Source organism: Solea senegalensis, linkage group LG10 (genome assembly GCF_019176455.1).
Source record: "Solea senegalensis isolate Sse05_10M linkage group LG10, IFAPA_SoseM_1, whole genome shotgun sequence".
In the NCBI taxonomy this organism is placed as follows: domain Eukaryota; kingdom Metazoa; phylum Chordata; class Actinopteri; order Pleuronectiformes; family Soleidae; genus Solea; species Solea senegalensis.
In genome coordinates, this window is record NC_058030.1 from 23,245,238 (window position 1) to 23,270,020 (window position 24,783).

General features: G+C 40.8%; 3 protein-coding genes across 6 annotated transcripts in view; 2 read left to right on the forward strand and 1 right to left on the reverse strand.

Moving 5' to 3' along the window:
• The first annotated feature begins 1,588 nt into the window (after positions 1 to 1,588).
• On the forward strand, positions 1,589 to 5,907 carry bbs10 (Bardet-Biedl syndrome 10). Its single transcript, XM_044036087.1, has 4 exons — positions 1,589 to 1,649; positions 2,554 to 2,753; positions 2,830 to 3,798; positions 4,602 to 5,907. The coding sequence occupies exons 2-4, from the start codon at positions 2,563 to 2,565 to the stop codon at positions 5,383 to 5,385; spliced, it is 1,944 nt and encodes a 647-aa protein (XP_043892022.1). The 5' UTR covers positions 1,589 to 1,649; positions 2,554 to 2,562; the 3' UTR covers positions 5,386 to 5,907.
• Positions 5,908 to 6,906: 999 nt separating this feature from the next.
• On the reverse strand, positions 6,907 to 16,381 carry cd9a (CD9 molecule a). 2 transcript variants are annotated; one of them, XM_044036088.1, is made up of 8 exons: positions 16,182 to 16,381; positions 11,801 to 11,903; positions 11,634 to 11,731; positions 10,962 to 11,036; positions 10,686 to 10,787; positions 9,428 to 9,517; positions 9,061 to 9,144; positions 6,907 to 7,747 (listed from the first exon to the last, which is right to left on the reverse strand). In XM_044036088.1, exons 1-8 carry the CDS (start codon positions 16,248 to 16,250, stop codon positions 7,682 to 7,684), a joined length of 687 nt encoding a protein of 228 aa, XP_043892023.1. In that variant the 5' UTR covers positions 16,251 to 16,381; the 3' UTR covers positions 6,907 to 7,681. The 2 variants fall into 2 exon arrangements, with proteins under 2 accessions (XP_043892023.1, XP_043892024.1); XM_044036089.1 differs by lacking the exon at positions 16,182 to 16,381 and adding an exon at positions 13,370 to 13,530.
• Positions 16,382 to 18,739: 2,358 nt separating this feature from the next.
• vwf (von Willebrand factor) overlaps positions 18,740 to 24,783 on the forward strand; it is a 30,962-nt gene continuing 24,918 nt past the window's right edge. Inside the window, exons 1-9 of one of the 3 annotated variants that reach the window (XM_044036565.1) lie at positions 18,740 to 18,777; positions 20,680 to 20,731; positions 20,807 to 20,950; positions 21,357 to 21,459; positions 21,542 to 21,750; positions 22,818 to 22,939; positions 23,395 to 23,614; positions 23,686 to 23,808; positions 24,620 to 24,731. In XM_044036565.1, the coding sequence (XP_043892500.1) occupies positions 20,680 to 20,731; positions 20,807 to 20,950; positions 21,357 to 21,459; positions 21,542 to 21,750; positions 22,818 to 22,939; positions 23,395 to 23,614; positions 23,686 to 23,808; positions 24,620 to 24,731 (1,085 nt within the window). In that variant the 5' untranslated portion in view covers positions 18,740 to 18,777. Of the gene's footprint in view, positions 18,778 to 20,452; positions 20,583 to 20,679; positions 20,732 to 20,806; positions 20,951 to 21,356; positions 21,460 to 21,541; positions 21,751 to 22,817; positions 22,940 to 23,394; positions 23,615 to 23,685; positions 23,809 to 24,619; positions 24,732 to 24,783 lie in introns of those variants that run through there. The other 2 variants (XM_044036566.1, XM_044036564.1) reach the window with 2 other exon arrangements.

Here is a 24,783-nt window from a genome sequence, read left to right on the forward strand (position 1 = left end):
TAACTAAAGAAATAAGTTTCTTTAGATTCAAATTTAGATTTTTAATTTATTTGGAACAGGTCAAAGAAATTAGTTCACATTCTCTCAAAGCATCAAGATTTAAGTCGACAATGTTTTATCTATTTTGATTCATCAAGATTTCTCTTTTTCTTTTTTATATAATGTGCAAATAAACTGAACTAAACTGACTGACACATTTAATGTTTTCTCCTGTAAAATTTAAATTAAGACCTTAAAAACTTAAGTTTTCCATGTTCAGATAAATTAGACTTTATTCATCCTATCTAGATGACAATTACAAAAAGGTTTACAATACCAAAATAAAACAGGAAATTAATGAATGAATGAATAAAATAACCAAATCATCACCTGAACAGATGACATGTGTAACATGTTGAACCTGTGATTGAAAAAAAATATTTAGACCAAATAAATAGTGATTGGATTTATAATATACGGTATATACTGATACACATGAGTTATGGATATCCACAGATCGCCTCTAGGTGGTGCTCAAGCATCTGCTTAGCTTTTGCTCTCTGAGCAGGAAAGGGCCCCAGGGGCCCTTTGAGACATTCATTCATTCATTGTCACACCCTGGACACATCTGGACAGGTCACCAGTCCATCACAGGCCACATAGAGACAAACAACCATTCACCCCCACACAAACAACCATTCACCCCCACACTCACACCTATGGTCAAATCAGAATGTCCAATTTGTCTAATCTCCAAACCTTTGAGACATTTGTATTTATTTATTTATTTATTCATTTATTTACTATCCATTTATTCATTCATTATTCGCTAAATAAATAATAATTGGTATTGATATGTATAATTTCCTACAGTAGAATACTCATATAGAAACTCCTTATTATGTGACAAAAAAACTGACCTTCTTCTGACCTCCCCTCTGTCTTCATGTCACATTTCAGGCATTTCATTTTTTTTAAAAACTTAATTTGATAGGGACAATACAAATGACCTCACCCAGTTCAACTCCATCTGCTGCACTGGCTGTAGTAACTGATGGTTTGCATATACAGATTTTTTATTTATTTACAGCCATTGCTATTTTTCAACTCCCATCCCTTGTGCTGTAGAACTACTGAGAAAATGAAAGACTATATGTTCAACACTGAAAATTACGATTTAAAAAAAGAAATTATTTTTTTTCTGCCATGTTAAAATTGAATATGTCTGTGGTTTTATATCAATAAATAATAATCCTTTTTCATCTTGACAACTATGAGGGAGGGGCCCTATTTTCTTAACTTTAACCCTTGCCCCCTGAAATGCTGTATGCGCCACTGGTGTAGGATTCTTTACAAAAAATATGCAACAACAAATTACACATATGGCTTCAGAGCCATAAAGTGGGTAACACAAGAGCAGAGTTAATGTGAGCACATAATAAATCAGTCAAACACTTACACATACGCCTGTCAAACTAACACAAGTCAAAGTAATACATAGATAAAGCAAAAAATAAGGAATATTGTGTGTACATGTACAATTTCAGGAATAAAAACAATGTATACCTCCACACGGTAGGTGGCGATAGAGCAAATTACATCTCCACAACAGAGCACAGAGGCAGTCCGGGCTCTAGGATACGGAGGAAAGCGTCCTATTTTGAGCTTTGGTGAGTCCTGTCACATTGAAAGTGTTTGTTTTTACACTTAAAAAATAACTTGTTTCCTCTCTGAGTGACCAGACTTTTCAAGGCTCATAACTCGAAATGCAACACGAGTCGCTACGAGTAAAACGGCTTCGTAAGCTACTAGCTAGCAGGTGCTAAGACTATTTACGTACTAGCAATACAAGGAGACATGAGTCGTGGCTTCCCGTGTTTACATGTGTGCAACAGTCGGTTACAAGTGAATCACTCATACACAAGAAGCCATAATATGCTGCAGCTGCTTTTCAACAACATTGAAAGTCATTTAAGTGTTACTTTATAGATTATGCATGCAAGATACTCAGCACGCACTACAGTATTCACTCACCGGCCACTTTATTAGGCACACAGGACACATAAAGTATCTGTAATTTAACATGTTGAGTTTTAGATTTAACTTTATTGATCCCACATTGAGGAAGTTAACTTGTTACAGCAGAAGAGTTGGGAGCAGACAGTAGTACAATAGGATATAATATAATAATGTAAAATAAAATATACAAATGTAAAAAATAAAAAAGTGCGACAACAATACCGTAGACCAGTGGTTTTCAAATCATTATACCAAGTACCACCTGAAGTAACACCATTATCACCAACGTTTAAATACAGTGGTGTAAATAGACCGAGCAAAGCTACCAATTTCACAGGAGCAAGATTTATTCAAAATAAGATAATTTACTCAATCATCGTCCTCCTCTTCCACCTGTCAAGCACCAAATGGTAGTAAAATCACATATGATGTAATCAATAATTCATTCTCTTCCCCTTTTTGATCCAAAACAATTTGAATCCTTCTACTAATGTTATATTTGGACATTGTGTGTGATGTTAAATTCTGTTTTAAATCTGTGAGTGTGTCTTCCAGGTTTTGTAGATGCTGCCAGTCGAGCATCTTCACCTCAAGCATGTCCTGCAGACAGTATCTGCTCTGGAGTCAGTTGTCCTGCGCAGCTTTGGTCCTGAAGGGGGACAGGTACTGTTTACCCGGGACACAGGTCAGGCCATGCTGACCCGCAGCGGGACACGCATCCTCACTGCACTGCGACTTGAGCATCCAGTGGCTAGGTAACACACCGACAATACATATATATATGTAAGCGTACTTTGTGTTTTTAATGCGTTTTTGTGTTATCTGTGTTAGGATGGTAGTTGACTGTGTGAGGAAGCACAGCAAAGCAACAGGAGATGGATCCAAGACGTTTCTTCTACTGTTGGCTTCATTGCTGCGGATGATTCATGCAGCAGCTTGGAAGGAGCCTGCTGTGTCTCGCACTTACAGCTCAAGGGAAGCAGCAGAGGCTGCCACGGCCAGGCGACTGGCTGACGAACTGCTGGCGTTTGCATTGGAGGAACTGGACGACGTCATCTCCGCAGGAGTCCTCCCTTATGGATTATGGGTTTCATGGGAAGACTTGACTGCAAAAACACCGCCACCAGCTCACACTAGCAACTCCACCTGTGTTCAGAAGCTGCTAGTTTCCTTCTTTCATACTCGTCTTGGTCAAACTCACAGTGACTTTATCAGCGACCTCACCTGTGAACTGCTCAGGAACTGCAGGCTAAAACGTGACCTCCTTCCCTCAGCACTCCAGTTTGTGAATGACAACTTCCCTGCTCTGCACACACCTGTATCAGGCTTCCCTATCAGCTGTTCACATTTGATTGAGGGGCAGGTCATTCATCGGGACTTTGCTGTGTCCTTTGCTCACACTGACCACCAGCCAGTCAAAGCTGTAGTTTTCACTCAGCAACTGCAGCTGAAATTGCACGATGAAGGAGTCGTGCTTAAAGTGGGGAGTGGAGGCAAAATGATGGAGAACAAAAGTATTGTAGAGTTCAGTGCCTGGTCAGAGAAGTCACTGGAGTGTGTATTTGCAAAGCTGCAGTGCCTGGGTGTCTCTGTGCTTCTGTCTGCAGTGAAACAGTCGGCTGCTGTCCTGGCTCTGGCTGCACAGGCACACATGTGTGTTGTGGAGTGTATCAGTGAAGATGAGCTGTCTCTCTTTGCCCAGTTGAGTGGCACCACACCTGTCTCACACTGCTGGAGGATTGAACCGGTCAATGTTGCTTTCCTGACCTTTTGCCGGCCGATACTACTGGGAGTCCACAGGTGTGTACACAACTGTGATAACAAAGGACTTTTGCCGATATATTGGGAATTGCTTGGACCGATAACCGATACGAATGTATTTACTTTTTCCCCTGCAACCATTTGCAGAGGTCACTTAAATAATTATTATTTGTACAGCGCTTTCCTAGTCTTGATGACAACTCAAAGCTGCTTTAAATCACAGTTTTTCCACCCATGGCCAGTCACTCGCTCTGCCACTGAGCCGTCGTTGCCCACTGTTTCTTCTGTTGTGAAATTCCTGTGATGGACCGGTGACCTGTCGAGGGTGTGACTCTTCCTTTCACCCTATGTCAGCTGGGATTGGCTCCAGCAGCCCCACAACCCTCATGTGCAGATGTAGATATACATTTTCTTCATTGTATAAAATGAACATACGAAATAATTGCTGTACAGGGGGCCAGCATAGAAGTCAAGGAGGCAGCAGCTTATTCAGCCGACTGTTTTAGTCATTAGTAGGAATGCCCAGAATTATCAGTACAGTATCAGCATTGGTCAATATTGGAGGAGTGAGGAGTAATAATACATCATGCTTATTTTAAACGCACTGAAACATTCAGAGATGTAGTTTCTAAGTACGCTGAGGCCTATCAAAGATTTACTTTTGCCTCAGAGGATGTCAGCTGAGGAGGCGGTCTTCATTATCCCTCCTGAGGACAGATTGTGTTCATGCAGCTCATGAATATGATCATGTCAGAGGTGATGGGATCACTCAGGATGGACGTTGGATGAGTGTTTTCTTCACATGCTTTCTTTGATGGATTTTTTTTTCCCCTCTTCCACAGATATGTTCATGTGGCCTTCCATGATTTAGAGGAAAGAACCATGGTCAAACCCTGCAGTGTGGTGGTCTGTGGTCCAGGAGAAGGGCAAACGGACCAATATGCATGTGCATTTCAAGACGCCATCCGCATGCTACTTACAACCTGCAAACCCACCGATGTGACTGTTACTACAGTGCTGTCGGACCGAAGAACACGTTTACATACAGATGATCACTCTGATCAAACCATGCCCACATCCTTCCAGCAGTGTGTGTTGGAGACAGGCTGTGCTCTACCTGCTGGTGGGACTTTTGAGTGTCTTTTAAGTCACGCCCTCCTCCAACATGGCCGTAGATGCTCAGTTTCCCATATTTTGGCAAATGCCCTTCTTAATGTGCCCCGATTGATTTATTCCCAAAGTCCCCGTCATTTCCTGCACATTCAAACCAGGATCCTGTCTTTTATTTTAAATCAGTCCCACACATTCAGTCCCCTCTGTAAACAAGGATCTGCCACAGACCTCGGGCACAGTGCTGGTGCTGGTGCTGGTGATGTTCCTCCTGTGGATAGTAAACTAAGCTTGACTTGTTGTAGGGAGACTGGCGTTTCTTTAAAAGCTGTCATGTTGAACTCGGGCCTTGATTCTCTCGGCTGTAAATACCGGCTGCTTCTGGCTGTCCTGCAGTGTGTCTCCAGTCTCCTCCGGGTGGACACAATGCTTTACACACACACCGCCTTAAACACACAGTCATGCAGCCGTGCAAGTGTTTCCTGGGAGGGCTCAGAGGACGAGGCTGAACACTGAGATCGTAATGTATCCAAACAATGAAACCTCAAAGGCATAGTTCAGGTTTTCTTGTGTAAGGTATGGACACTTTAGCAACGCTGCCGTTTGTGTGGGGAGCTAAGACTCATGCTATGTTCCATTTACGTCGGAACTCAGAGCTGGGAGTGGTGTCACCTCTGAGTTCACAGCACGTCAATAGACGAGCAGCTACCTTTTAAAATGGTTTGTGATGCAGTGAGAGGAACATATCGACGAATGCAGCTGGGGATCAAACTCTGATCGTTAAATAGCTCAGATCTATTGTTCCTTCTGTTGCAGCCAGCAGCCAAATTATCAGTTAGTTAGAGTCCAGTTCTCAGGCTGTTGCACAGGAAGCTCCTGTTGATTATATGTCAATACAACAAGCAACCACAATTCTGAAATCCCAAAAACTATCCCTTTAACATAAGTATGTGGCTTATTAATTTAACTTTTTTGATCATCGGTTTGAGGGCTTTTTTTTTTGTCTGTTCGTTATTTTCTTTTTGGCTCTCTGATGTAAATATGTTCAATCATTTTGGTTTTTGGACAAAACAAGACGTTTAAAAACATCATCAAATTGTAGTTAGGGACGCGCCGGTGACAGTTCATGGACAGATCAACTCATTTATTATGAAAATAACTGCATTATTTTCTGTCCTCAGGTACGATTCAGTGAGAGTTGAACCTGCTGCTACTGCAACGTTTGGAAGCACAAACCTCTTGTTGTCAATCACTGTTATGGAGACTGTAAATTACATTTTATGTTAGAGCTGCATTGCACTACAGGCCAAATAAAACATTCAAGGCCGTTCTGTTCCCTTGTGTTTTAAAACAAGTCCAGATTTGGCAACAACATTTAAAAGAAAGTGACTTTTCTGTTAAGTTGTGCAAATGTTAATGGCCCTTTCCCCGTTATTTTTGTTCCTATAATCATCCGTATATCAGTTCCTCTGCCCTCTTCCTGTGGCCTGTAAACATTCTGTTACTCAAAGGACACACACGGCCTACTCACACCCCCGTTTATAATCAGTGTTATCTCAATATTCAGGGTGGGGCGTCTCAGCAGCAACACAAGGCTGTCAACAACTAAATCAGAGAGCACTTCCCCGCACTGCAAACAAAAGGCCATTCACATCGACTCTCAGTCATTTTAAAAAGAACCAGAATCACCAGATTTAGACACCAGATTATTTTCTGCCGTCGCCACAAATATCAAAGAGGGGGAAAGGTGCGTGAATCTTTATCACATTTCTATCACATCCTGCACACCCTGGGACGGATTATGAGCCAGTGGGGCCCTGGGAACTTCATTTCTCTACCATAGTTCTGGGAAATAGAGGGAAAAGTGAGGGGTGAGCCTTTATTAGTAACTTACTAAACTCGTAATCGTCCTGCTAAAATACGCCCATCCACGACAGCGCTAACCCTCCAGTTACAAGCCCAATTCCTTTCATCCCAAGCAACAGTTAGTTTGACCCGTGCACTTTGCATCAGTGCCGCCGTATAATGCAATTAAAGTTCATTTAATACATTTTAGTTTATTTGGCTTTCATCATTATATTTTTTAGTCTCTGTGAAACATAGTGCATACAATATGGTATAAATCAAGCCCGTTTCTGTAAAATGACATAGACGTTACAAAATGTACAATCAGACCATGCACACCACTCAAGCATTAGAAATGTTTTGCAAAAAATATAAAAAAAAAAATACACATTTACAGAAAGTGACCAAGAAAATAAATTAAACAGAGCATAAAAGGGAAGAGAAGGAGGGGGAAGACAATAAAAAAGGAAGGAATTTGTCCTCACTCTAAAAAACACAAGCACATCAGTTCATGACTCAGTGTTCAGTTGTGAGTTAGATTATTAACTGCTCTTTTAATCCCTGGACTCTTATTGCCAGTGCGTGACCCCAAGTGGTAGCAGTAGAAATGTGAGCAGTACACATGACACAACAGTTTCATTTAGATAATCAGCAGTTCACAAACAAACGGCCACAATTACTGTACTACACTGCTGCTGCTGTTACCGCACAGGTGACACCCGCTCTATAGTTGGGCTTAAAAAACCACGTCACATCTATATCTAGTCCAGAAAAGTGTCAACAACAGTCCAGTTAGAACTGATCCTGTAATAATACTGAAGAAGAATCAGAAATACCTGCACCCAGTCTAATGAAGGTCCCCCCCCGTGAACAAAACAGTGTTTCTATTAGAAGTGGAGAGTCACTGACTCTAGGAATGATGTCATGCAACATAAACCATGAACTGTGACGTGCAGGTCAGAGGTCATCACACCACTTCCCGGGATTTCCTGATGGCGCAGCACAGGAGCATGCTAAAGATCATGCCGAACACCTGCAGAGGAGAGGAAGAGACGCGCTCTTTAGTCGCACATGGATTCAGAACATGAATCAGATATGTGTCATTCGTGTCTAAGCTCTCTTTCCATGGAGGATGAGCACTGAAGCTATATTTGGGCATGAGGAAGTCTTTATGATGCAGACCCTGCAAACCCTAACATGCCCTTAAGGTAATGCATCAAACAAAGTTAATGTAAAAGGTCCAGTGTGCAACATTTACACACATGTGCAGAAGTTGAATAAACTACCCATCAGTATGTTTGTAAAGGTGAATAATTGCTTTCAAATAAAAGTCCAGAGAGACCACAAGTCTGTATTGTGGTCTCTCTGAGGCAAACCACTGTCACATATTTCTTTTTTTTGAGACAATGTACAATGGAAATCAGATATTCCTACAGTGTATGATTAGATTGATATTATAATTTATCTAATTTATGTCTATATCCAAGCCAGCTGTGGGCAACCATTTTCAACGATTTCATTAATTTCCACAAACGATGGAATTCTGTGTTTTATTTCAAAGTAGTTTTTTCCTCCACTTTATAAAAGGTTGGTATAAAACAGCTTCATGTTTGTAGTTAATGCAACAATCATCATTATCATTATATGGCATAAAAATCTCATAAAAATGTGTATAAAAATCTCAATCTTAATTTTATACAAACAAATGGCTTTTGCGGCTCCTTTAATGTTTCATTATATTAATTAATATATTAACATTAATGTTATTTGGGTAGAGAGGGGACAAAAATGGCTTTTTCAACAGTGGCAAATGACGTAATCACAAATGGACACAATCGGTGATCACGTGCAATGGAGGACGTAGGCTCAAGAAATATTCTGCAGCCTGTAAAGATACGCCCAAAAGCAAGAGCTTGGATTATAATTTATTCTGTATTTCCTGGTGAAAAACTAAGATAATCCAGTGGATACAATAATCTGAACCAGGCATCAAGTCCTGCCGTGTAAATGCAGCCAATGTGAGATATGAGCACATCAAGGTTCAGGCTTGGATGAGCAGTGAAATGACTAAAGCTGAGACTTGATAAGACTTGCTTCAATTGACTATATAAGTTAGCTCTTATACTTCTGGTCAGGTGTTAAGGGGAAATTTGTACTTTGTAAGGTAATCTTAGTTATTAAAATTGACTTAAAAACATTTACATTGTCTTTTAGTAGTTGTTTAAGTAGTTATCCTTGAGGGCTTTTCTAACTGTGTCAATTCACTTTTATAAGATGTCCTAATATGTACTGACACTGAAATATGATAATGAAAAAAAGAAGAACCTAAACCTAAAATACAGTTACCATGACAACTCCAATGGCAATGCCCACTCCTCCGATGATGTGTAGCTTGGAGTCAAAGACCTCGTCGATGGCATCAGGACAGCTCTGAAACACAGACACACTTTTGTTGCAGCTTTCTCTCTAAACCTGCGCTGAACGTGACTCGTGCCTGACGTCCTGAGAGCATGCAGGCATCAGTGGAAACTCTGTTGCCTTAGCAACACTGCAAAGAGGCTGAGGAAACTCTGTCTGTCAAAGGACGACTGATGAATTAATGACACGCCATGCTGTAATTATGTATTTGACATGCAGCGCTCGCCTCCGCTGAACGGCGTCTGACATCTTTTACATCATAGACTTTCTCGTGACTTTGGTATGCAGGACATACCTTAGTAATGAGCTGCTCCAGCAGCTCTCCGCGGGGACAGGTGTCTTTGTCGTCATCCAGCAGGGCTCCGTTTGGACCGCAGCACTTCAGCTGTACACACACAATATCATGTCATTAGAGCAGTATGGGAAAGGTCTCGATGACCACTCACTCAAAGCTGCTTTACACTGCAGTTTCACCCATTCACTCATTCACACATTCATACAGTTCATCTATGTGCAGCACATTATCACTCTTCTTTCATACCCATTCACATGCTGTCCGCACATCTGTCAATAGCCAATAGTTTTGTGCACAATTCACATTACTAGTACTAATATTATTATAATTTTTATTATTCTTATTATTATTATTATAGTAAAGCTTTAACTGTGTAATAATGTAAAGAAAAATACATTTTTTTAAATATCTTGCTGAAACCTGTGCAGCACTTTCAGCTACAGTTGTTTAAAATGTGCTATACAAATTAAGTTGACATTGACATTTGACAAATTCGTGAAAGTGGAATTAAACTCTTGTCAGATTCAGCAGGAAAAGCCTTAGTTTCTGGGTTTATAAATAATATAACAGCAGATTAAATACAGAACACTTGCATGAGCACAATTACAAGCAAATCACTGGCTACATTTGAGGAAAAATGGCAAAAAGGCCACATGAAGAGCATATACGTCACCTAAATGACGCTTATGTTAAAGAAAATGCATCAAGAAGTCAGTGGTCCTAAAGTCCAGAACACAAAACCTTTCCCTCGCCCCTGAAGTTGGCAGATTTAAAAGTGTTCATGAAGAAAACTGACTGTGCAAACTGTGCAGATTAGATGAAATTAAGAATGAGACGTTTAAGTTTAATGTAATGTGTTCTTTTCTGGCCTGTTGCTGCTCTGTATGTTTCAATAATGTCGTCATATTCTCTGTGCATGATTATAAAATTAGAAAAATAATCCATCAATCATGTTCCCAAAAGGTTCTAATTACCTGGCAGCGTCAGAAAATGAGAGGGTGATTAGGATTCTTCCTTTTACAATTCTAGCACGACTCGACTCTTTTTGTGTCGCTTTTCCTTCAGTGATAGTACCTGGTACCTGGTGCTTTTCATCCATTTTCTGAATTAAACCTATCTATTGTTAAAAAACATGAAGGATTTCTAAGCTGGAGACAGATCCCGTGGGAGAGCAAGTGCATCCAAATACTGTTTTTGCAACATTCCTCAGATAAGATCTGAAGCCAGCGCGATTAGAAGCGGAACAGAAGTGACTCACTCCACTTTGAATGAGCCGCAGTGTCTCTCTGAGCCGCTCGTCTCCCGTCGTCCTGTAGTTGTTGTAGGTCTGCCGGTAAAATGCTGTGATGTCATTCACCACCTGTGACAACAGAGAGGAATTAAACAGCGTGAAATCCGACACATGTCAACGTTTATTTCACAGCGTCTTTTAAAGTCTTAATGTCTTTCACACAGCGACAGGATTTAAGTCGCTATTCATTCAAAGTGCTTGAAACTTTATTCAACAATAAAAATGTCAGGAGTTCAACATTACTTTGCTCTGATTGGAAAATCCCCAGATTCCAGCGGCAACCAGGACGGCGAATATGACGAGCAGGACAGCAAAGAACTGTGAAGAGAACATCGAAAAAATCAAACCTAGCTGTGAGCAATTTAAATAAACTCCTCCTCCTCCTCCTCCTCCTCGTGAGAGATTAAGTTTAAGAAGATTAAGGTCAGACAGGGTGGGAAGTAAGAGGACAAGCAGAGACTCCTCACTGGCCTTGACAATACTGGGTCAGTCCACAGTCCACACTAAGCTACATCACTCCAGCCTCACAATGAAAAGCTTTCAGTTTTCAAGATCTGCAGTTTTGGTAAATATCGGAAAACCCTTTATTTTCAGATTCTTGCCAAAAGCCATACTTTATAAAATGCTTGTAAACATAACCAGGTCCATAATACTGTTAATAAAAGCACTTTAATACGGCCTTTATGTACTGCCTTAAAATTGATAGAATTAATGGGTTCTGTACCTGACTGAACCTGAACTATTTATTCCTTTCACAAGTTTGTATTACAAGCCTATACGTGACTTAAAATAAATATTAAATGTGTTATCTGTGCTTTAATCACACTAATATGAATAGCTTATTGTTAATTACAACTCAGGATAATGACTTATGGTCAGGTAAGTGGCTAAATATTGTATAAAAATGGTACAGACCGTTCCCAGCATACAGGGGGACTCTTGGATCGCCCCACAACATCCGAGAAACCCCACCGCCATCATCAGTGCTCCAGCCGCTATCAGGATATACACACCTGCACATGAGGAGAACGTTTACTGCACTGCACTGACACAAAACACACCTGACTGACAGAGAATCTTACCTGTGTAAAACACGGACGGAGAGTCTTCTCCTTCAAACAGGCCTTTGGTCTTCGGGTCTAATCGCAGCCAAAGGCCGACAGCAAACACAGCCGTACCTGCAAGCTGGAGAAATCCATCCCATAAAAAACAGGATACTATTCACGCAGCAGTTCAGCTGTTAGTCACTACAGTAGTCCATAAACATTTAGACAGAAGAATACTTAATAACAATTATAGTATAAGCAGACATTCTCACACACACACACACACACACACTCCACTTGCTATGAGGCAACAACACTAGCCACTGAACCGCCATGTTGCCCCAACTCAAGTCTCCTATAAGATAAATTCCTATTGTCTAATGCAGTCATTCTCATTGCTTCTTTTTTAATTGCTGTTTTTTCATCCTTTCACGTAAGATAATGTCAGTGAGGGGAAAAAAAAACACTTTTTACTCTTCAATTTAAAAAAAACAAAAAACATGCTACATTCATTTTCACTGGATATATACACTGAACAAAAATAGAAACGCAACAATTTTGTTTTTGCTCCCATTTTTCATGAGCTGAACACAAAGATCTAAAACATGTTCTATGTACACAAATGTGTGTTAGTGAGCCGAGATAATCCCTCCCACCTCACAAGATGCTGATTAGACACAGGAGTGCGTTACACTGGCCACTCTGAAACAGTTTGGAGGGAGCGTGCAGCTGGTATGCAGATGTGATGGTTGCCCGTGAATAGTGTGGCGTTTCTATTTTTGTTCAGTGTATATAATCCCAGGTGTAGACTAACAAACCATGTGGGAACAGATCAACGCACTTTTTATGAAAACTGACATTAACCACATCACAACCTGATTTTTGTCAGTGATGACACAACTGTGATTGGCAGTTTTTACAGACAATTTAATGTAAAGTTCTCTTTATGAAATATATGTTATTTTATTAAGCCATTAAATTCATTTGATAGGAACATTTATGCATTTTTAAACACTTGTTTTTGCAGTTTGACCCTGTGACCTCTTGCTGAGGACATGTCTACAGATTTAGGTGACAGCGCTGGTCTTTTAACAAATTGCAGTGAAATTGTACTAATATATATATATGAGTCTTTTAAAAAAACATTTTTTAAATTTATTTTTATTCAAACTATGACTTTTGAGAATTACTTTTTTGGGGTTTCTCATCTACACTTCCCGCGTTTCTGCATCTTTTTCTGTTTTCTGACATTTTTTAGTATTCGATTAAGATACTTGTTTAGTGTTTTAATTACAGTTGTCCATTATTTACTTTTTGATTCAATTTTATTATTCATTCTGCATCATGAATATGTGATTGTTTAGAACTAATCATTCCATATCATCATGAATATTGTTATTGCGATATCACGATGGAATATCAAGTTATTACTTTAAACTCAAACCGTAGGACTTGTCTACACTTGAGTTTGACCATATCTTATAATCACACAGTGTTTCAGGAAGTGAGGACTGACTAAACTGTCCTCACGCTGTAACACCTGTGTCTCACACTGGTGCACAACACAATCAAAACAAGTCAAATAAACCAGAGAAGGTCACGTACCCAAAACAGAAAGTTGAAGATAAACATGAGATACTTCACACACTTGATTCCCCCGGTGACAGCCATGCTGATCCAGAACAAACACACTGTCCACAGTTATGAAAGCAAACGGCTAACTTCTCCACATGAGGAAGCAAAAGCATAATGGAGTCACCGTGTTGTGAAAAGGAAACTCCCTTTCAATGCCACACCTTCATACGATCACCTGATCACAGAGGTAGGAAATAGAAATCGTGTGTTGTGTTGGGTTGTGTTTTCCTGAGAAACAGTTCTCCCGTAAGTCATATATTCATTCCTGTCTGTGTGTGTGTGTGTGTGTGTGTGTCATATTCATTTTATATGTACAGTTGTGTGTGTGTGTGTGTGTGTGTGTGTGTGTGTAACAACACTATGGTGCATGTGTGCAGCTGGTGTGAGCACGTAGGCTGTGATGATGTGGGAGGTTGAGCAGCACAGATCTGTTCAGGCATGTTCTAAAAAAGCCTGTGCAGCAGCATGTTTGAACTGCTCCCACATCTGCCTTTGTTACTTTCCATTACATAACAAGACATAAAACCTTCTCATTCACAGACAACTTGCTCTACCACTGATCCACCGTGTTTTAGTGAAGGTCCAAGGCTACGTCCCCACTTTAGAGATCTGGAGAGGGTAATCCATGTTTTTATCACCTCGCAGCTGTTTTACTGCAACTCCCTTTACTTTGGCATCGACGATCGTGAGGAGCGCTGCAACACGCCTTCTGACTGGGAAGCACACGCGTGATCACGTGACACCAATATTGGCCTCACTGCCCTGCCTACCAGTTCGTTTTAGGACTGATTTTAAAATTCTCTTATTTGTTTTGAAATCATTAAATGTGCTGAAACCTCATTATCTGGCTGAACTGCTGCACCTACAGCATTTTAAAACTTATTTTTACTCCACGATGTTTAACTCAGATTGAGCTGGACTCCCATTGTTTTTGTTTACTTTTATGTGGGGTTTTTGGGTTTGTTTTTATGCTTTCTATTTGTACTGATTTCTTTTATTGACGTTATTCTGTACAACATTTTGGTCACTCTCAGATGTTTTTAAATGTGCTCTATGAATACATTTGAGATGAGTTGAATAAAGCTGGGGACCCTCTACAAGACTCGGAGCACACACTAACCCACTGGTTTCTGCAGATGTTTTGTATGATGACTGAAGACTGGGGTCATGGACGTGTTTGACTGTGACTTAATCTTTATAAGTAATAATGAGTGCTGACTGGAGCAGACTCCGCCCAACGATTAATCGTGGGTAAAATTTGGCAGAGAATCTTGTAGTGTGTGTGTGTGTCCAGCTTTAGCTGAGGTTTAGGTTGAAAAAAGCTGCACATGGATGCCGTCGTATAGTGTCAGCACTGAGCTGTGATCACTGAAAGCACAGTGCTCTATTTATATGGACTCTGATGACAGACAAGTCACCAGAGTTGTCTGTCTGTCTCTCTCTCACACATACACAGTGAGAAAACCATGTTAAGCCTGTAATAAATGCATGGTTATCTCTGGTGCCATCTATGTATAGCTACACAAATTACAAATGTGCATAAAAGGGCAGAACATTCTTCTAACACACACACACACACACACACACACAAACGTACACAGGACACACCCTGCAGCCAGTGAGACACAAATAGCCTGCATGTATGTGATATCCAGCCTTCATTTAAGAACACTATATGCACCAGCACACACACACACACACACACACACAGTCTAGTTTCCATGACTTCAGAGGACATTACATTGACTTACATTCATTTCATGGAGACTTACTCTCACCTAAGCCTCATCCTAACCATAAAACATGTCTTCAGCTTAAAACCTAATCATTTATGTTATGGGGACTTGTTTTTGTCCTCTGTAAGTAAGACAAGTCCTCATCACATGACTGTGTAAACAGATTTATGTCCCCACAACATGAGGAATACCTGGAACACACACACACACACACACACATGGATTCCAGCGGCTATCCTTCTATTGACATGTATGGATTCCAGTTCATTTCAACAACTTGTTTTCCCTAACCTTAACCATAACCAGTGCATTCTCTAACCTGAACCTAGCCACAATTCAAATAATTAGGTTTTGCCTCCTTAAGACCAGGTTTTGGCCTCCACAGGACAACTGGTCCTGACAAGGTCAGTGTTTATGCCAGAAAGGGTCCTAGAGAGGTAACTAATACAAGAACACACACACACACACACACACACACTGGGTCATTGACATGCGCAAGACTTCATCACGTCACGTGACAGAGAATTGAACCTTGAATATTACTATTGTTGCGGTTATTGCTGTTGTTGTTGTTGTTGTTGTTGTTGGTGTCAGTCACGAAACGTCACCTGCCTCCTGTTGTAATTATTAAAATGCAGAGCGCGGAGTCTCCACAGTGCCGCGTGCAGTCAGTGGAAGTGGAAGTGGGTCACTTGGCCACTGGGGATTAATGTCCGTGGCCGCTGAGTCTGGTCACTCTGTGAGTCCAACAATCACTGCACAGCCTGTTAATGAATACAGCCTGTGATGATAATAACCGTGTGTGTGTGTGTGTGTGTGCGCGTGCGTGTTCTTCACCATCCTCCATCTGACACACCGTATCCTTTCATTCACTACTGCTCGCACATGAACGCGCCTGCACGCAAAGCTCTTTACACATTTACGCACAGACACTCATACAAGCACGCGCGTGTGTGAAGCACAGACAGGGCGTGCGGTGGATTTCCTTTTCACACAATAGAACACAACACAACACAACACAGCACAGCTCGTGGCTTCTAACTCACCCAGAAGACCAGGTTGAAGGCGAACATCAGGTATTTGATGCACGTCTCTCCTCCTGACAGAGCAGCCATGGCGCTTGTTGTTTCAGCCGTGGATCAAACTTGTTGTTTGCTGTAAACGCTCTTTAACGCGACGGAAGAGAAGCAGAGAGCACGCGCCACAGTCTGCACACGCACACTCACGCACAGTCAGGCGGCTGGTTTGCGCGCCGCGCTGTGCGCACCTGAGGTGGTCCGCCCACACACCCACGCAAACACAAACGCACACACACTTTCTTTCTTTCTGTATTTAAATTGCTATGGTAATCAAACGAATCTATTTTTACACAGGGGCTTCCCACTTTACCACAGTGACACACATGTGCGTTGCATATACAAAGCTTATTTTTGTAATCATGATTTTAGATATTTGATCATTTATATTCATATTTATTTATGTTTCCATTTTCCTGTCTTGGATATTCATCTTCTTCTACTGTCACAATCATCATCTTCATCATCATCATCTTCATCTTCATCATCAGTCTGCTGTCTGCTATGAGCTTCGTGGTCGCAGGTTCCTGCAGCGCTCATGGCCATGACGTAATTCTCCCAGAAAAAGGCGCGTTCACAAGAACGGAGCAGTTTACGTGAATGAACACGGTGCACGAGCCAATGTGTCCGAGCACATGCATGCTCTCTCTCCCTCTCTCTCTAATGATTAATAAATGATATCAGTTATAACTAATTCACAAGGATCAACATCTATATTTCACCACCTTTAAAGAAATCAATGATAGCGTATTAATCAAAAATGAAATTGACTTTATTAAATGATTGAATACACAAAAACACAGACATGTGTAGCAGCTTTTATTAATGTCACTTCTAACCTGTGTGTCACCAGTGCAAACAATCTAACTAAGTGTGAAGAGACAAATTCACTTAAACCCCTGCTCCTTGAAATGTCTGTGTGCACCACTGCTTACAGGAACTCCACTGAAAAAACTATTGCAATTATAGCAAACTATTTTCACCTAATCCTTCGTTTATATGTAATATTTATTTCTGTAAAATTGACAAGACACTGTACACAAAAAATGTGATGACATGAATGTGATGTTGCATTGTTAGTTTGTGCATGTCAATAAAGAATCTTCTCAATTAAACAACTCCCATCCTTAATAATTAATTTAAATTACTGGTGTGCACGCCTTTATGGGGCCCTGAGCTGAATTTGATTTGGGGGGGCCCCCTCCCACCACCTCGGAGTCACCTGTGTTTGACTATTATTGATGCAAATGTAACACTGTACATTATAATAATAATTATAGTTGCGTAAAAAAACCAGTGCCACTTTAACATAAAAAATGGTGTGTATACATATGCATATATATGTATGTATATATATATATATATATATATATATATATATATATATATATATATATATATATATATGCATATATATATATGCATATATATGTATACCCCAAGCAGTCAGTTATGGCCCTTTTCCACTATACTCCCAGTTGGTTTTCCACTACAACTGCCACGACTTCGTTTTACACACACACACACAAAAGAGTGACAAGTGACTTGTAAAGTGTAACTGAATCTTTAGAATCAGTTCATTAAAACTATTTGTTCAGTACTTCCTCCATGACCGTAGCACACAGCGGCAGGGTTAGTGATGCCGCTCGCCGTGTCACAATCAGCAGTGCTGTCACTAAATGAAAAAAAGACTCCTCTGTTAAATGTTGAGATTTTAGACATTTCCCTGGTAACTGATCTACAGTTTGGCTTTGTTTGGCTCGATTCTTGTCTCTTCCTGTGACGACACTCAGCAGTCTGAAGACGTCACACATAGTGCCTACTCACCTCGCTTGGAGCCTCAACAGAGCAGGTACTAAAAACGTTTCTGAGGTCCCTGTTCGAAAATGACATGCCCAAACTAAATCTTGGTATCAAAATAAAGATAACACTTGTGAGATTCCACCAGAAGTGTAAGTTTCACTGTAGATACCACTGTGCCAGAGTAAATGCAGATGGGACCCACAATAAATGAAGGATTTTTTCCCTCGCCCAAAGAAATATTGCATTTTAAAATAAATATCACCTTTAAAAATGTGCATTAGGAGCTTTAAAACTCATGGAAGTCATGTAACAATATGTGGACATTAGCTGTGCAAAGTCTGATGATGCTGAAGTGAAGCAGAGTGAAATTACAGAGGTTTTAGTAAAGAGATGCCATTTACATGTCACTATTGGTCTAATAAAAACTTGTTTTGAATTAAAAAAAATAAAAAATGATTAAAAAAATCAATATATTTGGGGCACTTTTCTCTGGAGCGTCAGAGACAACTCTGAGCCTCAGCCTGTTCAGGGCCGTAGCTCCGGCTAGCATTGGCCAATCTGGATGATTGACAGCTCGTTTTAATCCTCTAAGCCAATAGAATCGGCTACAGACATTCGCCCTTCTCCAATCAAAACAAGCTAATGGCCGTCTGGAATGACCAATCAGACCAGGAACAGGCCCCAAAGCATGCTGGGAAGTCAAGTTCTCCGTTAGAAGCGGTTTTGTTGCGGTGAAAACAGCTTGTTTTGCTCAACAACAAAGGTAAGACAACATTTCTGGTTGTATTTCTTGAAAGTGAGTTGTTGTTTTGCTCTTATTTTGTTGGTGGATCCGTGAGTTTCGGTCGTAGAGTGAGTTTTTTCAACATGACAACGCTGATTCTCCACCGCTTTTAAAGCCCACATAGACCGGAAGCTCCAATTAACGCTGAGTTTGTGTGTGTATCTGCGTCATTACCTCGTTTATGAAAGCCTAAAGTTTCAGAACAAACAGTTCAGCCACTGCTGAGAAAATAGTGTTGTATTGTTTTCGTGGGCTCTGCGAAGCGGATCGGCACTTCCTTAATTTGATGTCGTCATCAGAAATCCTCACCACTGTAGTGCCTCCTGGTGCGGGTACTAGTCCGGGCACATCCGGTTGCGTACATTTAACCACAGAAGAAGAAGAACTACTCTTGTTGTAGCTGCTGAGATGCAGAGCATCCACCGTGCCAGAGGGGGAGCTGTGTATCTGAGAGCTGGCCTATCTATTACGTCACTTCCAGGTACCTGGCCAATCACAGGAGAGTGGGAAAGCTCTCGTTGGTTGGCCAATCACAACACAGTCCACATTCTGGGGGTGTGGTTTTGGTCTGAAACAAACGCGGCTGACGAGAGCGTCAGTGAGGAGATATTTTGATCGGCTTGTTTGCAGCGATTAGGAGGTTTTTAACCATGAAAACAAGTTAATATATGTAAGTAGACCTCCATAACTAACATATATGTGTGATACAAGCATTCTATGTCACCTTTAAATGTTTACACTGTTATGGTGTTTTCAGCTTGTGTTGGTTCGATCACTTGGTGTTTAGTCTGTGTTTTATGAGCTTTTAGCCAAGTGTCTGAGCTTTCTGTGGGTATGCAGCATGTCAATATTGATCAAAGGTAAACGTGACTTTGGTAAGTGTCACTGTGAGTTGTACTGCCCCCGGTATCGGGGGGTAGTCGGGTACCGGGGGCAATTTGAGTCTTAGCTCTAAACTTAACCACTTCCTCAGAAGTGAGAGTCTGCCTCATTAAAGCCAGGTTTACTGAGTACTTAATATTACCATTAAAGCAAACAGTGACCAAAATACAACATTAGATTCTAACATTTACAGTCTCCTCCAGAAGTTTTGGAAGAGTGAAGCCAATTCCTTTATTTTTGCTTTTAACTTTAAATATTTGACATCAAAAGATGAATATAAGACAAGACATATGTATTTCAGCTTTTATTTCCAGGTATTTAACTAGAAGAGAAGAATAGGAACTCATAAACTTGAGTTTGGAAGTTGCTTTCCACTAGCATAGTACAATACCTGGTACCAGGTTAGGGATTAACTGGGACCTTCTGGGAAGGCTTAGTTACAGTGCATGTTTGTCCATGAAGCAGCAGAAACACTGTGTTATTGCGTGAGTTATCTCACGTTAAGTGTTTTTTCCACAAGGATTGTTTGGGTTGGCGCTCCTGCAGATATGCATGTGTAGACTAATTACCCAGCCTGGCAAACAGTGGGCACATCCTGGCATTGTCCTGCTGGATCTGTTTGATTGTGTCAGTCTGCAGGCACTGGGCTGTGGACAGAATGATATTCTACCCACTTCTTGACATGACCTGGTGAGGGGGAGGGACCTTTCGAGAAAATCAACAATAGCTGTGGGGGGGGCGTTGATACTTTATTTTCCTATAAAATAGCAGTTTCCATTGTTTGTGTGTGTGTGTGACTGAGTGTTTCAGTTTTATTGTGTCTGACACGGAGCCTCACATTAGACCGTCATGTGGATCTAATGCCTTCTCTGTAACTCTGTGAATTAACTGGAGTCATGAAGGTAAGACAAACAGCACCTTCGAGAACTGGAGATATTTAGACATCAGACGATGGTGTAGTACGTGGGGAACATATTTGTGTGTGAATCTGTGTTGCAGATGTCTATGTGGAGATGTGTGCGAGAAATCTGTGTCCTCCTTCATCTGACAGGTGAGTGGTCAGCTTGTCATATACAGCACATGTCACACAGTATACTGCATGACCAATACGTTTGTGTGTGTGCAGCCTGTGTGGCAGGGATGACGGGGAGGTGCAGCCTGTTCGGACGACACCATGTTCACACGTTTGATGGAGTTTTGTATGAGTTTCCTGGAGACTGCAGTTATCTGCTGGCTGGGGACTGCAGCCATCGCGCCTTCACACTCCTGGGTGAGTCACAAACAGACGTCAGGTCATAGTCATACAGTGTGCAGAGCATATAAATAATATGCAAATAAAAAAGTCTGTTTTTTTAGATTCAAATTACATTCTCTTATGTTTCAGGCTGTTTTGTTATTATTCAACATAATGATTGGTCTATTTTAACTTCTTTAATTGTGTGTCATTCTTATTTCTTCTTATATACTGCACTTAATCTGTTAATTTATTTTCTCCCTTTGTCTCTCCTCTGTCTCTGTGCTGTTGCTGTTAATTCCTTCCTTTTGTCCACCATCTCTCTGCATAACATCACAAGACATTTGATTATGTTTGATTTAAGCACTTAGGTGCTATGTAAATAAAGTTGATCCTTATTATTATTATTATTTTTGTTGTTGTTGTTGTTGTGGATTTGCAGGTGATTTTGTCAATGGCAGAAGAACAGGAGTCACACTGTATCTGGGAGACGCCTTTGAGTTGCACCTGTCCGTCAATGGCCAGCTCACACAAGGAGATCAAAGGTAAAAGCAAAAGAAAGCATACAATTAAATAAAATAATCACACTATTTTTTTAAAATGAATGTGTGTTTCTCTTCTCTGCAGATTATCTCTGCCCTATGCATCTCATGCTGTGTTTGTGGGCTCTGAGCTGGGCTTTTACAAGCTATGGAGTGAGGAGTTTGGCTTCACCATCACCATTGATAATTCAGCCAACATCGCTCTGACACTGACCAAGCACCACAGAAACCGCACCTGTGGCCTCTGTGGAAACTTCAACTCTGTGCCGGCTGACGAATACACTGCTCAAGAGGGTACGTGCTCAAATATTCAAATATTTTAAGTTCATGTCAAAAATAAAGGAATTGGCTTCACTCTTCCAATACTTTTGGAGACTGTAAATGTTTAAACAGCAGCAATAATAGAATCTAATGCTGTATTTTGGTCACTGTAATAGTATTATTAAGTACTCAGTAGAGGCAAGAACTGAAATCTAATGGCCCTTTTCCACTATGGTCCCAGCTCGCCTCGGTTTAGGTTGGTTTTCCACTACAAACATTGTACCTGCTCAACGTGGGCGGAGTCATCATTGCATGGCTGCATGAAACTGCAGTTTCACATGTTTGTTTTACACGATAACGAGTGACTAGTGACTTGTAAAGCAGCAGTAATTATTGGAGATGAACCCACGTTTTAGGATTGTTAAGTCTTTTCAACTGATCTACAGTTCGGCATTGTTCGGCTTGATTCTTGTGTCGGACGTGTCTTCCTGTGACGGCACTCTGGCGACGTCACACCTAGTTCCTACTCGACTCACTTCAAACCTCGCCAGAGCAGGTACTAAGAAAAGGTACAATGTTAGTGGAAACGCAACTTAACCGTGCAGTGGAGCCGGTGGAAACACGCCATAAGTAGTCAGGAAAATGGTCATAAATGGTAAAAATTAAAATTTTTGTCTCTTTTAAAAAGAACGGAATTGTACCTTTTTTGCATTTTGGAACCTTACTGTCTGATAAGCTTTCACTCACAGGTGCACAACTGTCTCTAAAAAAAAGGAAGGGACAAGCATGTGCACCCTTTTAGGTACACATCGGTGTGTGGAGGGGAAAAAAGTCTGTAACCATGAGCATGTGGGATACGTGGATATTTGAGTGTGAAGAAAGATTAGAAAGGGGTCATTACTCTGGAATTTATAGGAAATGATTTGGGTCACCACTGGTCAGCAACAGGAAGAGTAGCAATGTAGCACAGGAAAAGATAAAGGGAAAGAAAGCAAGAGAAACAATGGTGGTGGATGAGATTAAGGGGCACTCTGTCAACTTACGTGTGTGTCTGTGTACGCATGTGTGTGTGTGTGTGTGTGTATGTGTATTCTTTGAAGGTTTTCTAACAGAGAACAGTTATGACTTTGCAAATTCATGGGTGGTTAAGGGTGCGGAGCAGTCATGCCAACGTATCTCAAAGCCCAGCCAAACCTGTAACGACACCAAACAGACTCCAGAGGTGAATGGATGAGTACCACACACACACGCACACACACACACACGCAAGCACATAAACATGCACACACGTTAGCACTCACACAAGCTTGTTATGACATATTACATACAGAAATATCTTTTATCGTTTTAAACCATCACTGAGAACACACATTAAGGCATCACAGGCAGTAAACCACTGATGTTTGACACAGTTTAACTTAACACATTTATACAATGACATAATACGAAGAAATCAGAAACATAATGACAGCATGGCTTCAACAAGTGATGTTTCACTTATTTGGGCATTTACTCTATTTTGTCTATTTATCACTCTAAATGTTGATCAGTTTATGGCCTTAATATTATCAAAATACAGCTTCCATTGCAATTACACAAGTTGTCATTCTTAAAATTCAATATCTCTTTGAAATAAAAGTGATAAACATGAACGTTTCTTTATGTTTTTCTGTGTAGATCATGTCCAGCTGCAGCATGTTGCAGACCTCCAGCGTTTTCCTGCACTGTGCCCACGTGGTCGCTCCAGAGGCATTCCTGTTGCTGTGTCAGGAGGAGGCGTGTCACTGTGACCGGAAGGGCGGGGAAGACTGCTACTGTCCAATCCTGCTGGAGTACGCCCGCACATGCCACGCCCATGGGATACTTCTGCAAGGCTGGCAGGAGGAGAGCCAGTGCTGTGAGTTTGTCAGTCAGTTAAAAGGTCACAACAACCAAACATGACTTATGTGTGTTTTATGCAATTTACAGTCCCCAAGTGTCCTATTGGAATGCAGTACAGTGAATGCACCAAGTCCTGCTCCACAACCTGTCATAGTCTCAACATCCAGGAGGTCTGCAAGGAGGAGTGTGTGGATGGCTGCACATGCCCCGGTAACCTCCCACTCGCTGCACCTCCTCTTTCTGTTTCTCTATAACTGATGAACTGATGGGTTGAATGGTTTATTTAAATGTCATGCACACAACAGTGCCCAGCAATTATGGGTGTATATGGGATTTTCCCTTTCTTTCTCTTCTGCGTTGCTTTTACCACAACTGGAAATCAGGTGAAGCGAATCAGACTCGCAGCCAAAATAAGTCCAGGAAGCATCACCATTTATACTGGTGTTCTGTTTTATTTTAAAATAAAGCAAATGTTCAAATGTAAATGGGATAATCCTTTGGGGAGGGTGAGGTCACTCACAATAAGACATGAAGAATTGAAAGTAGTTGGCTCCTACAACCAGTTTACAAGGCATCAACAATATTGATACAGATGACCACATAGGAGAATCTGACGACATCCACAGTTTCACATGGGCAGTTTTTTAATTGCACTCATTAAGTGGAATACAAGTAGGGTTGGGTGGGATGGGAAAAAATATACTTTATATAATTAAACATTTAATATATAATATTTAATTAATTTCACAAATTTATTTAATATAATAAATATAATAATTATCAATGCAGTAGATGAATGTGTATGTTATAATAGTCAAGTTGTTGTCTGGTAAGTATTTGTCTTATTTGTGTGGGTCCAGTGATCTGAAGGAAACAGGGCTAAACAACTGAAGCTACATGCCTCATGCTACATGTATTGTCTTAATGGGATCGGGATCATTAAAAGTATAATTGTGTGTCATCTGCATACAAAGTGTCATTATCAGTAGACACTGGTAACACGGTCTGTCTCTGGTTTCAGTGGGTAAAGTTCTAGACGGCAACCGCTGCGTGGAGGTTTCTCAGTGTTCCTGTGTACACATGGGACGACATTTCCCTCCAGGATCCACTATCTCCCAGGACTGCAATACCTGGTAAGAAGGCTCTCTTTAGTCTCTAAAGGACACATTAATGAATAATAATGTT

What these genes read in the sequence shown, in the direction of transcription:
- bbs10 (XM_044036087.1), top strand. Translation starts at nt 2,563, where the DNA reads ATGCTGCCAGTCGAGCATCTTCACCTCAAGCATGTCCTGCAGACAGTA. An exon ending in CTTGAGCATCCAGTGGCTAG is followed by an intron (nt 2,754 to 2,829) that starts GTAACACACCGA and finishes TATCTGTGTTAG; the next exon opens with GATGGTAGTTGACTGTGTGA. An exon ending in ATACTACTGGGAGTCCACAG is followed by an intron (nt 3,799 to 4,601) that starts GTGTGTACACAA and finishes CCTCTTCCACAG; the next exon opens with ATATGTTCATGTGGCCTTCC.
- cd9a (XM_044036088.1), bottom strand. Translation starts at nt 16,250, where the DNA reads ATGGCTGCTCTGTCAGGAGGAGAGACGTGCATCAAATACCTGATGTTC. An exon ending in CCCCCTGTATGCTGGGAACG is followed by an intron (nt 11,037 to 11,633) that starts GTCTGTACCATT and finishes TTCTCTTCACAG; the next exon opens with TTCTTTGCTGTCCTGCTCGT. An exon ending in TTGCCATTGGAGTTGTCATG is followed by an intron (nt 7,748 to 9,060) that starts GTAACTGTATTT and finishes TCTCCTCTGCAG; the next exon opens with GTGTTCGGCATGATCTTTAG.